Raw genomic sequence first — 17538 nt, 5'->3', positions numbered from 1 at the left:
TGGGTATGTGAAGAGATATAGAAGTTACTGATACCAAATCAAGGTTGCCTTTTGAAGAACAAATGCATATGACAACTAAGTTGGCTTGTAGGTGCAAGTCTCCAGCCTTGGGGATGCGTCATGATAGGCTACCGATATTTCCCAGATGGACAGGAAGCCAACAAATCATATTCATCTGCATTCTGGTACTACTCTCCTCTATCCTGAGCAGCTTGAAGAATTTAAAATCCAAATTAAGCATTGGATTCTGAGCTTGGTGCTGATTTTCTGTGTCAGTGACACAACAGAATTTCAGCTCTTGCAGGTAAAGAAGACTCTCCAAAGAAGCATTTTCCATGTGTGATTCTGTTCTAACTTCATCAAAGCTGGCTTGTTTGTTTTGTGTTGAATGTGAGCTTAGCCTGTTGCTGCTCTAATGGCATTTTTGCTCTTGTTTTATTTTTTTTTAAGACAAAGAATATGCACCTTGTTCTTGGCAGATGGCTTTCATTCACCTGTAGGTGAATATAAACTATTTTATAATCTATTAATATTTTAAAATATGATGTTTTCACTTACAATTGATGTGGAGTTGGCATGATCACAGTTTCTCAGATTCCTCCAGACTTAACCAGGCTTATATTATTCTCTTGAGAACATTCAACACAGACAAGATTTATACCTCCTTAATGGAGCTTAGAATCCACAGAAGTCTAACAGCTTAGAGGGTTCCCTTCTAAAGTCTTTCTGGCCTGTTAGGAAATCTAAGCTTATTGTGAATCAATTCTGGTGATAAAAAAGAATCTGTAGTACACCATGTGTCTTGTCATGATGCATTAATTGGTTTATAAATACAAAAAGGTAGAAATACAAACTGTGGTAACCTAATCTTTTCAGCAACTCTCTGTTTACTATGGAACAAAAGTTACTGACTAGATTAGAAGCTGTTGTGGCATTGTAAACTGTTTGTACTTAATTGTTACATAAGCTTTGCATCCCTGGAAAGGCATCCGATGCACAAAATCCTTTACTCTCTGGATTCTGAAGGGAAAAAAAGATAAAGAAAAGAAAAAAATCACAGTGTTTCTGTTATGACTTAAAAAGCACAAGTTAACAGACATGTTGAGTGTCTATGACTAGACATGGCCTGGGACCCATGGAGGGGGAGACTTCTCCCTAGAGGAACCAGGTGAACTAGTGAAGCCTCATCAACTTAACCATGACCTTTTCATGGCAGAGAGAAGTGTGGGTCATGAGTCACGAGGACAGGAACTGAACCAACTGAGCCCCCTCTGTCAGGATCACATAGCACCAGGAGAAAATCTGCCTCCCTAGAAACTTGTCCTGCACTTGTTTACAGTGATATCTGTTAAAGTAGCAATCCATCCCTGGAGCACATAGGCAAGGTTTGATATTGGCTGCCGAATTGACACAGTGCTCAACTAAGAGTTGTGAGCATGGTATCAACACTTACTTTCTGCTCATGGACTATATTGTGTGCTATTTAATAACTCCTGGTTTGTTTCTCTTGTTTAATCTGGAGAGAGGGTTCCTTTAACTAATCTAGACTGATCACAAAATTAGCATCTTGCTTCTGTCTCCTGAGTGCTCAGATCACAAGTGTGCACTTGTGATCACTTGGTTCACAACAATCTTTTAATCTTACCAAGTAGTGTTTTCTCTCTATTGGAACTATCACATGTTCAGAAAGAATAGGTAAGCTGACACCAAGACATCCTTATTGGAGAGTCTGTCCTGTCTCAGTCTTCTGCATACATTCATCTTTTTGTTAATGAAAGTTTATGCCTAGATTTTCTCAATGCCTCATAGCTGTCAAGTTTCAGAATTATCTTTCCTACCCCCCACTAAGCAAAGCTGATACAGACCTATACAACTTAGTGCATCTTCCTTTAAATTTTAATAAAGGAAAACCTGCTTGTGGGAGATACAAGGATAATGACACTATCATGTGCTCTCTTACCTACCCCCCACTTTTCCTACGCTAAGTCTCTAAAAAAATGTAGCTTACAGATCTTTTATACATTGTTGTTCTGAAGTATTCTTGTTTTCTTTCTGAGTAATAATGTTTGTCCTATTCCTAACAGCTTGTAACATTGTGCAAACATGTGCAATGTTCTTGCTGTATAGGAAATGAACAACTTACAATGAATCTCTTCTCTGTAGAATCAGTTACTTCTTGTTTTTAATTTTTGGGTTCTCCTATAATTTTGATACCAACCCTCTGTTTTAATCTCTGTCATTACCAAGATTATTTTCTAAATCAGACTTTCGTTATAGTGTTGATATTGTCAATTCTGATAAAGAAAAAAAGTTTAAGGTAAATTCCCTGTGTGTGTTCATGTTGCTGAGACAGTAATATGTTGAGTATGCTTAAATCATAACCCTCCATGCTTGTGCACTTACAGGTATGGTGCAGCTACATGCGTTTTCCCTTGCTCCAAGGATGCTAATCCACAAAGTTCCATTTCAGTGTTAGGGTACCTGTGCCATTTTAAAATGGCTGTAGTTCTTGGCACTCAGAATCCAGAATTCTGTACAGCTGTTGCACTGTTATACTATGAGCATATGCATGTGAATACATAACTGTCTGATGTTTTTTGAAAGGTACGGTGTTGAGCCTCCTGGTCTGATAAAGCTGGAAAAAGAAATTGAACAAGAAGAGACACTTTCTGCCCCATCTCCTTCACCTTCTCCTTCATCAAAGTCTTCAGGAAAGAAGAGTACTGGAAACTTACTGGATGATGCAGTGAGTGAAATTTACAAGTCTTCCAACTATAAAACCTACCCTGGTCTCTCAAATCATTCTGACATAGCTGCATGCATTTCAGCTCCTCTGAATTCATTTTAACTCTAGTGAGAAAATTTGTGCTTCTACAGCTGATCTTGAAACTCAAAACTGAACCAGTGATTTAAAATAAAGTGCCACTTAATTCCATTGAACAGTATCTGAAAATCTAGGAAATAAGTTAACTCCTTGAAAATCTTTTCTGAAAACACTTCTCATTCTTATTAGTTCCCAATACCTCCTTTCATGGATGGAATCTTGAGGATTGTTGAGGAAGGGGACAACTCATCTAGCAGAAAAGGTGACTGTACTTATTGATTACATGGTATTGGCCAGAGTTGGCCTTTATTATTATTATTTTTGAGAGCTCATATATCTAAAAGGAAGATTGCTTACATGGGGGCATGAAAATTTGAAGTTTCCTGATTCTAGGAGGAGAGGAACTTAGGTTCCAGCAGGTGTTTATCTAACTCTAGTGTCTGTCTATGCTGCAGGACTCTAGGCACAAGCTTTGGTGATTAGAACACACTGCAGTGACATAACCATTATAGGGATAAGTAGTTTCTAGGTATATTAATCCTTGCTTTTGGTAGTGGTATGTTTGAAAATTATTTCCATGTGATGTCATACTCATATCTTAAATATATGAAGACATTAATAAACAAGAAAAAGCATGACTTGTCTTGGTGTGGCTTTTATGGGTTATAATCGCTTGCAAGCTTATGGGACATGACAGTGCTAGAGGTATAAGATTGTCTTGCTAGAGCAAGCAAAGTCCATGGAAGGCTGGTAGCAACCTTGATGCTTTTAGTTGTTAGGATACAAGGCTGCAAGTACTGCAGGCCCCTTCCTTCACTAAGGTCTGAGCTGAGATTGGGATGATGGGTGCTTTCCTGTGCAGAAAGACATGTGCCCATCTTGATTTTCTCCACATGACAAATTTGTAAAAGCAGAAATGTAACAACTGCCTGAGCAGCTCTGAGTTCCCACGAAGGTTGTATACTTGAGCTTGGCTCACCAAGGTATGGCATGCAATACATTTTAATCCAGCTTGGTTTTGATAGCTGCTCCTGCCACTCAGAATGTGCAAATAGTCAGGGATCTTTGATACCACAGGAAGGTGTTCTTGGAATCATTTTAGTACCAATCACATGCCTTGCTTCTTATAAACCTTCATTTTTAACCTTTATAATTGGATGACATTGTATAATAACATGCTCTTTACATGTTGAGAGTAATTTTTCCATGGTGTTTTATGCTTTTTATTTATACATAGCATAAGTTTGGTCTTCTTATAAATGTGTTTCTCCATGCTGCCACACCCATTCTTTTTTAATTTTATTTTTTTTAACTCTTCACTTTACAGCTGGTTCACTGCTACCCTCCAAATTACCCTCTCGACCAACCTTCCCCCATCCCCATCCCCTTCTTCTCTGAGTGGGTGGGGTCCCTGTGGACATCCCCCCAAACTGACACTTCAAATCTCTGTGAGGTTAGGCACTTCCTCTCCCATTGAGGCTAGACAAGGCAGCCCAACTACACGAACATATCCCACATTCAGGCAACAGATTTGGGCATAGTTAACACTCCAGTTGTTTAGAACTCACATGAAGACCAAACTGCACATCTGCTTCATTTGATTGGGGAAGCATAGGTCTAGCCCATGTATGTTCTTTGGTTGGTGGTTCAGACTCTGAGAGCCCTGAGGGTCCAGTTGATTCTGTTGGTCTTACTGTGGAGTTCCTATCCCCTTTGGGGCCTGCTATACTTTCTCCTTTCTTTCTTTTCTTTTCTTTTTTTGTCTTTAATTATCTCTTTATTTTGGTCTCTTTTTTTTATTTTCTATATTCTCTGTTTACATTCAAAATGATTTTCCCTCTGAGCTCCATCCACTGTTCGGCTGTGGGCATCTATTTGGGTGAGCTGCTGGGTGGAGCCTCTTAGAGGACAGCATGCTCCTGTCTCCTGGCATGACAGAATATCATTAATAGTGTTAGGGATTGCTGTTTCCCCTGGGATGTCTCAAGTTGGGCCATTTATTAGTTGCCCATTCCCTTAGTCTTTGCTCTATCCCTTACGCATGCATTTCTTGTAAACAGGATAAATTTGGGGTTGAAAGTTTTGTGGGTGGGTTGGTATCTCTGTCACTTCACTGAGGTTTCTGTCTGGCTACAGGAGGTGGTTTCTTCAGGTTCCATATCTCCTCCAGTATGGTGAGTCACAAAGGTCACCCCCACTGATTCTTGAGCACCTCCCTTATCCCAGGTCTCTGTCTCCTCCTGGAGATGCCTGCCCCCATCCTTGCCCCTGTTAGTCACAGGTGTCCATTCATTTTCATGGCCATCTAGCCATCTCTCCTGTCTGTCCCAACACTTGATTGTGAACCCGCCATTACCCTCCTTTTCCCCCTCCTTCTGAGTGCTCTCACTCCATCTGCCTTCTTTGACTATTTTACTTCTCCTTTTAAGTGAAATTCAAGCTTCCTCACTTGGACCTTCCTTCTCGTTTATCTTCTTTGGGCCCATAAAGTATAGCATGCACCTGTATTTTATGGCCAATAATCCACTTATAAGTGAGCACATGCCATGCATGTCCTTTTGGAATTGTGTTATCTTACTAAGGAAGATATTCTCAAGATCCATCCATTTTCCTGCAAATTTCATGATGTCTTAGTTTTTAATGCCTGAGTAATATTCCATTGTGTAGATGTTTTGCATTTTCTTTATCCATTCTTCAGTTGAGGGACATCTAGGTTGTTCCCAGTTTCTGGCTATTACAAATAAAGCTGCTGTACACATAGTTGAGTGTCTTGGGGGTATGGTAGAGCTTCTTTGGGTTATATGCCCAGGTATGGTATAGCTGTGTTTTGAACTAGAACTATTCCTGGTTTGCTGAGAAACTGCCAAATTGATTTCCAACGGGGTTGTACAAGTTTGCATTCCTGCCAGCAATGAAGAAATCTTCTCCTTCCTCCTCATCCTCACTAGCATGTGCTGGCTCTTGAGTTCTTTATCTTAGTCATTCCAATAGGTGTAAGATGGAACCTCAGATATGTTTTGATTTGCATTTCCCTGATGATTAAGGACTTGGAACATCTCTTTAAGTGCTTCTCAGCCATTGGGGATTCCTCTGTTGAGAATTCTCTGTTTAGTTCTGTACCTCATTTTTTAGTTGGATTATTCGGATTGTTGGTGTCTAACTTCTTGAGTTCTTTGTCAATTTTGGATATTAGCCCTCTGTCAGATGTAGTCCTCTGTCAGATAAATATCCTTTCCCAATCTATAGGCTCTTTTTTTTTATTCGATATAATTTTTATTTACATTTCAAATGATTTCCCCTTTTCTAGCCCCCCACTCCCCGAAAGTCCCGTAAGCCCCCTTCTCTCCCCCTGTCCTCCCACCCACCCCTTCCCACTTCCCCGTTCTGGTTTTGCTGAATACTGCTTCACTGAGTCCTTCCAGAACAAGGGGCCACTCCTCCTTTCTTCTTGTACCTCATTTGATGTGTGGCATATGTTTTGGGTATTCCAGTTTTCTAGGTTAATATCCACTTATTAGTGAGTGCATACCATAATTCACCTTTTGAGTCTGATTTGCCCTATTGACAGGGTCCTTTGCCTTATAAAAGCTGTGCAGTTTCATGAGGTGCCATTTATCAATTGTTGGTCTTGGAGCCTGAGCCATTTGTGTTCTGCTCAGGAAATTGTGTCATGTACCAATGCATTGAAGGGTATTTCCCACCTTCTTTTCTATGAGATTTAGTGTATCTTGTTTTATGTTGAGGTCCTTGATCCACTTGGACTTGAGTTTCATGCAGAAAAAGATTGTATCTATTTTCTTTCTTCTACATGTAGACATCTAGTTAGTCCATCGCCATTTGTTGAAGATGCTTTCATTTTTCCATTGTATGGTTCTGGCTTCTTTATCAAAAATCAAGTGTCCACAGGGCCACACCCATTCTTACTCCTCCTCTCAGCTGTGACATGTACTTACACTCTTTCCCCCTATACTGTGGCATCAGGCCTGAAGAGTATCTTGCCAGTGTTACATTTACTTCCTAATTATTCAGCCAGGGGAACCTCACAGCTCTCATTATGAGATCCAGGCCTATTATTACCATCACTTGTGTCTTGAAACTCCTCTGTGGCAGCAGTCCTTGCAGCTAGCATGCTTTAAGACAATGCAAGCTGGAGTCAGAATCAATAGGATCCTCTAGGATGCCCCTGAAGCCCTGCCTCATTGATACCTCACAGTTCTCCTTGTTCTACCCCAGTGTGTTTACAACTCTTTCATCCTTTGAACTACCTCTTTCATGTTGTAGCTGTTGGTAGTTACTCAACATACTTCTTGATACTTTTCTTTTAAATTCATATTTGAATATATTTTAATTTTTTAAAATATTTTCATTGTGTTAACTTCCATAAAAGATTGTGTGCTTGTGTACCTGTGGAGGTGCTTATGTTTGTGTGTGTACATGTGTGTTCATGGAGACAGAAGCTAGAGGCTTACACTGGTATATCTCTGTTTACCTCTTTACCTTATGGTGGTAGTGGTGGTGGTATTTCAGAGCCTAGAACTCAGAGTTTTAGGCCAACTAGCTGGCCGAGAGCTTCAGGGATCTTCTTTTCTACATCACCCAGTGTATGGGTTTACAGTGTATGGACTTATGTGATTTCTTTTTTTTTTTTTTTTTTTTTTTTTTTTTTTTTTTTTTTTTTTGGACATGGATCCAAAATCAGGTTTTCATATCTGTATTACCAGCATTTTACCCTCTGAGCTGATTCCTTAGTAGTGCATACATGAAATTTTTCTTGGCATTTACCCAAGGTAAATGTTACATCTCATTTATTGTTGTCTAAAGTATTTGTAAGTGAATAATGAAGCAGTTGTGAATGAGGCCTAAATGTGTATTCTTCCCAAGGCACAATCTAATTTTCACAGTCAGTATCAAGTGTCTACATCTACCCAGTTCCCTGCTAGCAATGCCCAATGTGAAAAGTCTCTTCTGTGTCCTCTGTGTTCAATCATTTCTTCTCAATTATATGCCATTTGTGCTCTGCTGTCCTGTTAGAGATGGAAGAGGTGCTGCTATTTGAGGCCATTTACCAGAACCAGGGAGAAGGAGCAAGACTGCTCCCATATCTTCAGGAGCCTGTCTTAAGGTTAGCCCATTCTTCATCTTTGGGAAGAGGAGAAATACAAAGAGAACCCCAAGGTGTAGAAAAATCCTGAGAGAGATTAGAGGCTATTTTACTAATATCCCAACTCTGAACAAAGCAACAACTACAACAACCAGCACCACCACCACCACCACTACCACAACAACAACAACAACAACTACCAAACAGTCATATGGAGACCCAAGACAGCAGGACCCTCAAGCTGCTGTAGCTCTAAGGTCTGCTTTTCCAACTCAAAGCTATGTGGGCACTTAGGAAAATGTAACTCTTGGTTTAATGAAGGAATGTGCATTAGTGGACACATTTAATGTGCAAAGTGGACACATCTGCCTCTTACCAATTAGGACCCTTGTGTCCTATAAAATTTTTATATTTTAAGCATTTCTCAAAGAATACTTAAAGAAACACAACCACCACAGTGCCCGTGGGGAAAGATTCGGTTAGAGTGAGAAATACAAAGTATTACTTTCTCTGCCTCCCATTCACAAAGCTTGCCAATGTCATGTAGGCTGTGCCTAGCTCCCTCAAAAAAGCTAACTGACCGGGAATTTCTCAAATGTATGGGAACATAGACCTTTCTTATAGTCTCCTTCATTCTTCAGTCTTGTAAACTGCATTGAAGTTTTTGCATTAATGGTTTTTCTCTGAAGCATTTTATCTTAGGGACAGTGGGGCAGAAAGAAAAGTAATCTGAACCTCATTAATGGTTTAAATTAGACTCCATGTATCAAAGGTAAAAAGGAAATAGCTAGCATTACAACCACTTTGTTACATATCAGGTATGCATAACCATTTGGAACTGAACTTAATGTAACCCAATAAATAAACTAAAAACAACAGCAGCAGCAGCAACAAGAACAACAACAAGAATTTAAGAAAAAAGGGTGATTTTTCTAAGATTTTGTATGTAGTTAGCACTTGGTTATTTTGTACACATTTATTGTATGCTTCTCCAAAAATGAAAGAAAGATGAGGGTATGGGAGAGTGGAAGGGGGAGGCAAAGGAAACAGAATCAGGGAAGACTGAGAAAGAAAGGGAAGCTGTGCCCAGATGATCTTATTCCAGCGGAAGACTTCAGAAAGAGCCAGGACTGAAGCCACTTTTGTTTGCTCACATTTTCTTGTCTGATTCTTAGGGGAACCGCAGGGAAATAGGTGACCTTTTATGTGGACAATAAAGCCCCCCTTCCTTAATCAAGATCTCTCAGAGGAAACACAGTGCTGTCCTTCCCGATGGAGCGATTCTGCTGTGATAGGCCTCGAGGTCAGCCGGAGTGCTCCCGCTCCTCCTTTTGTCCCGTTGTGTTGAGCTTGCTCTCACAGGGTGTTAAATGCTGCTCTTAAGAAATAGCTCTCACTGTCTTTCTTCTCTTCATCAACTTCCTCAGTCTGGGGATGAGAGATAATATAATTCTCAGTAACCAGGCCCCTCTTGAAATCTCATTTCAGTCCCAAACCGGCTCAGTTCCTAGCCAAGTGCAGAGCACCTGGCAGACAGAATTACCTCATGGTAATACAAGAAGCAGGGCTGTCATGGAAAGACTCAGTGAAGCAGTATTCGGCAAAACCAGAATGGGGAAGTGGAAAGGGGTGGGTGGGAGGAGAGGGGGAGAGAAGAGGGCTTACGGGACTTTCGGGGAGTGGAGGGCTAGAAAAGGGGAAATCATTTGAAATGTAAATAAAAAATATATCGAATAAAAAAAAAAAAAGAAGAAGCAGGGCTGTCATCACTCACAGTCAACTATGTATTTCCACTGCCCCTAGCCTGGACTGGTCTCTTGCTTCTCTCCTTGACACAAATGAAAAAAAAAAAACAAAACAAAACACTTTGACTTAAACAAACAAACAAACAAACAACAATAAGAACAAAGTATATTCTTGTAGTGGGGAAGTCATGAAGAAAGGGCAGACCACTTGAGAAAATGCTTCTCTTGCTTACTTGATGCAAACAGGTTCTGTATTTTGTTTTGTTTTGTTTCGTTTTTCTTCTGAGGATCCTGCAAGTTAGATTTGTTTCCCACACAGTTCCTGGGTTTTCCTTTCTCAGCAGCAAATTTGTTCAATAAGTTGTGATGCCTTGGGCTGTGAGCTTTGTTGCTTTCTGGACTCCTAGGTGACAAAGGCCTCATCCTTGTCTTCTAGCTGCTTTCCGCTGTCTTCTCTCTTCGCCTCATCACTCTTACAGAAGTGGTAAGGATGCTATGTGTAGCTGTGATATCTTACAAACATCTATTGGAAGAGGTATGCACAGAAAAACAAAACAGTGAGCCATTGAATTCCATGCCCTACGAGCTCATGACTAGCTCCTGTTTTGTAAGGGATTACTTCACTGCTTCCCATCCTGGATGCTGCTTGCCTTAGCCTTACTGTAATGGGATGGCAAAAAACGACGATTTCAAATCCATGGCTGATTACTAACTCAGTGATAGATGTTCCTTATTGTTCAGTGAAAGTTGTCGCTAAGGCCATCTAGTTCCAGGCCTCCTCTGCTCCAGTGATCTCCCTCTGTCCTGGAGGATCCATGCTCTTGTTAGTATGATTATGTATGGGTCCAGAGTGCATCTGCTAAACTCTTTACTGTTCCATTAGGGTGATATGTTTTATGTCTAGGGTTTAAGATAAGAAAATAAATTATCTTAGCCTTCAAGGAACTAAACCCAACAAGATGATGTTAAGGATCAATATTATTTTATTAGGCTACCATCACAGAACAACCCAGAATCTTAGGACTATGTCAGTGTAAAATTTAGCACTGGAAAGATACTGGTGGACATGAGTGTTGTGAAGTTAGCTGTTTTACTTTCAAAATAGTGTTACTTCTGTTTCCTTCATTGAGGCCTGCTGGTCACTAGCATAGTTCCAGGTTCAGTGAGAGACTCAATCTCAATGAATAAAGCAGAAAGAGATAGAAGAGAACATCTAGTGGCCTCCTACACACATACATATATACACATACACATGTACTCCAGCACATATGTGTGTATACACTGACACACATGTAAACACACAGTAAATGAATGAATGGATGAATGAATGAATGAATGAATGAATAAAATAAATAACAATGGCTGGATTTCTTGATGGTCAACTTCAAGCACCACTCTTTCATATCTGTTGAATTAATCTTACCTATATAAAATGATAGATGCTAGCAGCAGATTAACTCAAATAATAACTATTAATACAAATATATGAGATATTTGGGTTACTCTGGATTGCCTCAAAGAACTTTCTCATTTAGAAACATTCTAGAAGTTACATGGATTATGAATACAAATGCATCTTCTAGAGCTGTTCTTATGATTTACACTATTCATGCCTGTCTATCAGAACTCCAGAAGAACATCAATCAGACTCATGTCTTAGTTTTTTACTTTACATGTCAGCTAATACTATATATGGTACCTAAGATGATATAAAATATGGATGAGTCTGAGGTATATGTTGGTGAAATCTCAGAGGAAAACCCTAGAGTTTCAAACAAGAAAAAAGTTTAAAAAAACTTAATTCGAACTGATTAATTCGAATTAAGAAACCTTCTGTCATGTTCATTTGCCCTAGCTTTCAGTGTGGTTAGCCTATGCATGCTTTATTTTAGCTCTTACTATCTTTTCTGTATGGACCCCACACGTACTGTCTTTCCAGATCTCCAGCTCATGTCTGTTACCATGCCAACTGACCTCATTCTCCCTCCTCATCAGTGTTATCATCAGCTGCAAACTCAGAGACTCAGAAGATGCTTCAAGACCCCGATCTTCACATTTCGGCCAAAGTTCCTATGCTCACATCATTTCTGATATAGAACAAGTCTAAGTGACTAATAGTACAGCCACTATTGAGCTCTTGGAGACTAACCACATGCGACTTTATTGGGGACAATGATTGTGCTCCTCTATTTCAGGTAAAAAGAATCTCTGAAGATCCTCCCTGCAAGTGCCCAACCAAGTTCTGTGTGGAGCGGCTGTCTCAAGGTCGATACCGAGTGGGAGAGAAGATCCTCTTCATCAGGGTAAAGTCCTTTCCCCCCTTCTCATCTATAGGAGCATTTTTGTGAACCCGAATCAAGGGAAGTCTGACATGTGACTATTCAGGAACACCCTCTGGTGTCACTAAGCCTGTGCAGAGTAGTAGACAGGGTAATGTGCTACTGAGGGCTGGGTGAATGGAGCATATCTTTATACATACAGGAGTATCAGTTCCCATGGGAAAGGGTTGCCATGTAGGTTCCCTATATTCCTTTCATTTTGGTAGAGTGGAATGAAAACGTGCCCTTCCAGGACCTTCCACATATCATGGTGAAGAAATAAATCATCTTCCTATCACTTCTCGGCAGGTTTTCAGATTAGTTCAGCACTGGTTTTCCATATGTGTGGATTAGGGACCAATGTGATAAGATTGACAATTCTCTACTGAACTAGAGATAGAGCAGTTAGAAGGCTTGTTTTGAATTTTGGGGTCCTAGGTTTGATACCCAACTCCAAAACCCCACAAAAATTACCTCACTACAGTATCCTGGCTTAACAGTGACTAAAGCTGTTCTCACCAAGTTTTATGAGTTAGAAGAGAGAAAATGCCCCCACTTAAATCATCAGAGCCCTCAGGAGCTGAAAGGGATTCTACAAGATTGATTGGAAAGCTTTTTAGAGTCTGCTTTGCTAACAGTCAAGAGAGTTTGGTCTCTCAAAATGAGCTCTAATACTTACTAAGGCTAAAAATTCGTTAAAAGAAAATGAAAATATAACTATGTATATACCCCCAGAAGGCTTTGGTTCAGAGAAGTATGTCTTTTCTGTGTCCTTTTGATCTCTGTAAGGGAAGTGTGCTCTATTCGCTTCTCGTCTGACCATATTAAGAATATCTTGGTTGTGTTATAGAACTGACACATCTTAAGGAATGCATTGAGTAAGAGTCAGGGACAGCAGAAACTCATCGGAGTCCTGACTGTAGGCTCTGGGGTCTCAGATTCTAAGGGAGGCTGATCTTCAACTGAGGAAGCTTGGCAGTGTGAAACTTTACTCTTATAACTTTTAAGGGAAACATACTCATACAACAGGCCTCCTTAAGAATCTGCAACATGGAGAAAGAGTTATCTTAATTTGATCCTAAACCTTATCAATCATTTTAGATTTTTTCCTAATTTCAGGGTAATGTTTACTTGATATAAACAAATCCAGGTAATAATAACTTTCCTGGTTCAGAATGACAGCTTCATGATATAAAAGCTGACCAGCATTAGAGGTTTATGGATCACCCTGGGTGCAGGCACCCAGGTTGCCATTGTTGCCTCGTTCTTTGTTTAAAGCTCAGCAGCCTGCTTCCACACCACCATATTAAATAACGATGGTTTAGGGTCTCTGCGGATACATTAACATTTTACCAGGCTAATTGCTCAGTTGAGAATCAGCTTCCATTAAAATATGAGACCCCAGAGCCTACAGTCAAAACAAAAGACCTTATGGGACAGCCTTTTATTTTTGTGATAAAGATGTTAATAACTTGGATGCTGTTTCCTCAGATGTCACCTAGGATCTACAGACAAAAGAATGCAGTATGCATACTTAATTGTGTCTGATGTTCATGTCTGTTCAATTGCCAAAGACTTCAATATACTATTTTATGACCAGCATAAGAGCTTATAGTAGTTATTAGGTGTGTTAGTTTTTGATGGTCCGTTTTTCTTTTCAGGAACTGTTTCCTTTCTGCTAATTTTATTCCATTTTATAAAAGAATTAAGACTTATTATGAGTGAAATCATCATGTTCATGGTGACAATGTTTTCACTTGCTATTGCACCCTTAGGCACGCATGTAAAATCAGGAACCACAGGGAGGTTGCCCACTGCCTGGCAGTAAAGTACAGCATTGGGCTGTTAGAACATGCTCACAACAGGGTTTAGCAAGCTGCAACCACAAGTCTTATACTTACGTGGTTCTTCTCTTTTATAAAATGTTTCATGTGATTTGTTAAGAAAGTACACATTGAAGGAAATTGTGAAGCATTGCTTAGACTATGAAACAAATTTGTTCACAAAGCTAAATGTCATGAATACATGTTCATAGATATTTTTAATAATATTTTTTATTGAGAACTTCATGTATACATTATAGCCACCCTCCTCTCATTTGAACTGCCCTCCTACACTCTCCCTCCTACACTCTCCCTCCTAATTGCACATATTGTTTCTATCAACCCATTGAGTAGATTTATGGTACCTGCTCCTGTGAGGCCATCACCGGAGCATGATCTCCATACCAAGAGCCACTCGGCTAAGATTAACTGTGTCTCCCTCTGAGAATTCATCAGCTACCCAAAAAAGCTCCTCACCTCCTCTCCCTCATCCATGCCGGTTTATTAACTGGCTTGATCTTGTTCAAATAGTTGAGTGCAAGTTCTGAATTGTTGAGAGGAGTGCAGTGGCCATGAATACCCACCAGACACTGTCTACGGCAGTCTTCTCTATCTCACAGTCTTCTACCCACTTCCATGATGCTTTCTGTGCTTCGGCTTCAGGGATTGTGATCTAGAGACTTACTGTGTAGCCGTAGCATTCCACAGGCACAAACTATCTGCACATTGACCAATTGTCTCTGCAGTAACTGCTACCCACTGCACAGGCAGACTTTCAAAGACATAGTTGTCCCGTGAATCTGTGTCCACCCTGACAGAGTGATGTGGATCTGAGGCAACGTCTTCTTGTCATAGTAGAGGCTTCCTAATTGAAATTTGAGGCACCCCTCCTGCACCCACATTGCACATTTCTCTATTTCCTCCCTATGTTGGATGAGTAGTCTAAGTACAGCCTGCTGATACACATGTGCTTTGACTGATGCTTTAGATCTTTGGCTACCTTTGTTGTAGATTCTCATTGTGCTGTAACTGTTTGTGTGTGTGGAAATGGTAGGGATTACTCAGAAATTCAGTGGTGTTGACTTTAAGATTGTAGGAGGTAATACTTTAATGATAGATTTCTGAACACTTGGATTAAAGAGCCAGTGGCAGTAGTGGAATCTTTATATATGGAAGGTGGGCGGCCACTCCCAATGGCTTCATTGCATTCTTTTGTATCAACATATTTTAAATTTTAAACTTAAATTTATCATGCCTCCCTAAGCTATCAAATACAGCTTTGTCTTCTTTGATACATTCTTGAGTACTGTTATATAAAATATACACACAATATGTTCTCTTAGGCTTCATCCTCAATTATGCATCCATTGTAAGAAATGCCTTGTTTCTCTAAGGACTTAATGAGCCTGTTGACTTCCAAGAACTACTCGGAATTATTTAAGAAAATTTGAAACACTGAACTTCAATCTTAAAGATAACATGGTGATAAAAACACAGGCTAGCCCTCAGAGATTCTTACATACAAGTCAAATAAGCCCAGAGAGTCTGGTTCAGTAAGACTTCACTGGTACCATTTTGTGATTGTATATGTACATGAGCCCATTTTCTCTTTGTACATTGAAAGAAAGACAATAATACCAAACTAATTATTTTTTTTAAAAAGGTAAATAAGAATGTGTGCAGCATTCAGAAAACGATCCAGAAAGACATCTTGTGCATACATGTATGCTTGTATGCACAAACATATCATATAAACATAGTATTTTCAAAAACAAAGTTTTTGTTTGTTTGTTTGTTTTTTGTTTTCCATTAAAAACAGCTTGGCATCTATTCTGAAGGTAGAAACCTTCTGTCATCCAACATAAATTTCTCATTTATTTCAGAATTTAGGGGGTCAGTACAAAAATAATCTCTAACAATTTCTGCAGCAACAGAGATGTTAATATTTTCAGTCAGCCAGACAATGCTTCATTGAAATGCAAACTGAAAGCTCCTGGGCTGCTGCCCGCATTGCATTCCTTCAGATTCCTTTTTCCTTCCTTCACCTGCTGTCCAGTGGGACTTCCCATATTGAAAACTCATCTGCAGCACTGATCTGTATGAGCATTGAGAAGGGGCGTTAGAATTCCCAATCAGGTGACTAGCGTGCAGACTTCCTGAGACTTGTAATGTCCCCAGGTGAGCCACATTAACGTATGGAAACCTGAGAGAATGCAGATTCTCTCACCTTCCCAGAGTGAAACAAAACCTCTAAGATTTGGGTCAAACAACCATAAAGGTACTGGGAATTGAACCTGGGTTCTCTGGAAGAGCAGCAGTGTTCTTAATGGCTGAATCATCTCTCTAGCCTTCAGAAATGACAATTTTAAAGCCAGCTATATACCAGGGGATGATTGTATACACAGTTAAGTAAGAAATACACTCTTCAGTCATATGAAATAGTTTATGTAGAAATAACATGAATAAAATGTGAATAGAATAGTAATAATTGCAAGATTTTAGTTGCTGAGAACAAATAGTTATATGATTTTTTCTTCTTTATATTTTATGAGGAAGATGGTTAAAATATGACCTAAGAGAATTCAGTCAACTGATGCAACTATAAATTTAGGAATAATTAAAGGTCCCTTGAAGGTTGTTATTTAAGTAGCTAATTATTCATTTTAATGGATTGTTTCCCTGAATTTTCCTCATATAGAAAAGGGTAGGCAACTGTCTTGCATTTCTGTTACTATTATTTAGGCCAGGAAGGATTCTATGGTTTGTTTCAAACTTTTTACATATTTTTTCTACAGTATATATTGTTCTCTGGTTGTTTTCATTGCTGGTGCCTGGCGGTAAATAATGTAATGGAAGGATTAATTATGGTTCACACTCTAAGGGTATGTGGCCCATTGTGGCAGGGGTGGCATGAGCGGATGGCACTGCCCATATTCCAGCTAGCTCTTACCACTCTGGGAAAGCCCCTCACAGTCATACCCAGGAGTGTGTCTCCTAGGTAGTTCCAGTTCTATTGTCAACAGAAATCCTCGGACTCACACCTGGGCTTATCTGCATATGTTTGCTTTTCTCCCATCTCTATTTTGAAATCTTACTGTGTTGATGATTAATCCTAGGAAACTTCCAAATATTAGCTCTCTCTCTGAGTATTGTGTTTTGTGTCCGCAGACCTCACCAGTGAACCTTAGCTACAGTCTCTTCCATCTCTAATGTTTTAACTACTTGGTGTCCCATCCCTATAAAACTTATAGACATGGAAATACACCAAGATAATAGGTTGGTGGGAGCAAGGCATGCTGGTGTATGAAGTGGTTATCAGCTACCCCAACTGAGCCAGTAGAGCACCTATGTATGGGGTACAGTCTCCCACCACAGCAGTCCTCTAGTTTTATATGGGAACAGAACATCCTATGCTTTGAGATAGTGTAAGCATGCATATACATGAGAGGTTTTTTTAATTAATCATAACTCATTCCCCTAACTAATACAGTAAATTTGTGTTGTTCATTGGAAGAACTAGAGAAAGGACCCAAGGAACTGTAGGTGTTTGCAGCCTCATAGGAGGAACAACATGAACCAACCAGTATCCCCAGAGCTCCCAGGGAATAAACCACCAACCAAAGAGTACACATGGAGGGACCCATCACTCCAGCCACATATGTAGCAGAGAATGGCCTTGTCAGACATCAGTGAGAGGAGAGGCAGTTGGTCCTGTGAAGGCTCTATG

At 39.8% G+C, this 17538-nt stretch overlaps 1 protein-coding gene and 1 long non-coding RNA gene across 3 annotated transcripts in view; one reads left to right on the top strand and one right to left on the bottom strand.

The window, feature by feature from the left end:
* The window catches only part of Gas2 (growth arrest specific 2), a 125789-nt gene that overhangs the window by 73120 nt on the left and 35131 nt on the right, over positions 1-17538 (top strand). For both annotated transcript variants that reach the window (XM_052161825.1, XM_052161835.1), the window contains 2 exons: positions 2605-2746; positions 11866-11973. In XM_052161825.1, coding sequence (XP_052017785.1) covers positions 2605-2746; positions 11866-11973 — 250 coding nt within the window. The remainder of the gene's footprint in view (positions 1-2604; positions 2747-11865; positions 11974-17538) is intronic.
* Positions 9708-17538, bottom strand: part of LOC127668297 (uncharacterized) — a 34793-nt gene continuing 26962 nt past the window's right edge. Inside the window, exons 2-3 of the long non-coding RNA XR_007974073.1 lie at positions 9904-10193; positions 9708-9753 (exon numbers count right to left, since the gene is read on the bottom strand). This is a non-coding gene — a long non-coding RNA (uncharacterized LOC127668297). The remainder of the gene's footprint in view (positions 9754-9903; positions 10194-17538) is intronic.

This window comes from Apodemus sylvaticus, chromosome 1 (genome assembly GCF_947179515.1).
Source record: "Apodemus sylvaticus chromosome 1, mApoSyl1.1, whole genome shotgun sequence".
Classification (NCBI taxonomy): Eukaryota; Metazoa; Chordata; class Mammalia; order Rodentia; family Muridae; genus Apodemus; species Apodemus sylvaticus.
Note: the sequence above shows the minus strand (reverse complement) of the source record. Positions and strands in the feature narration are given on the sequence as shown.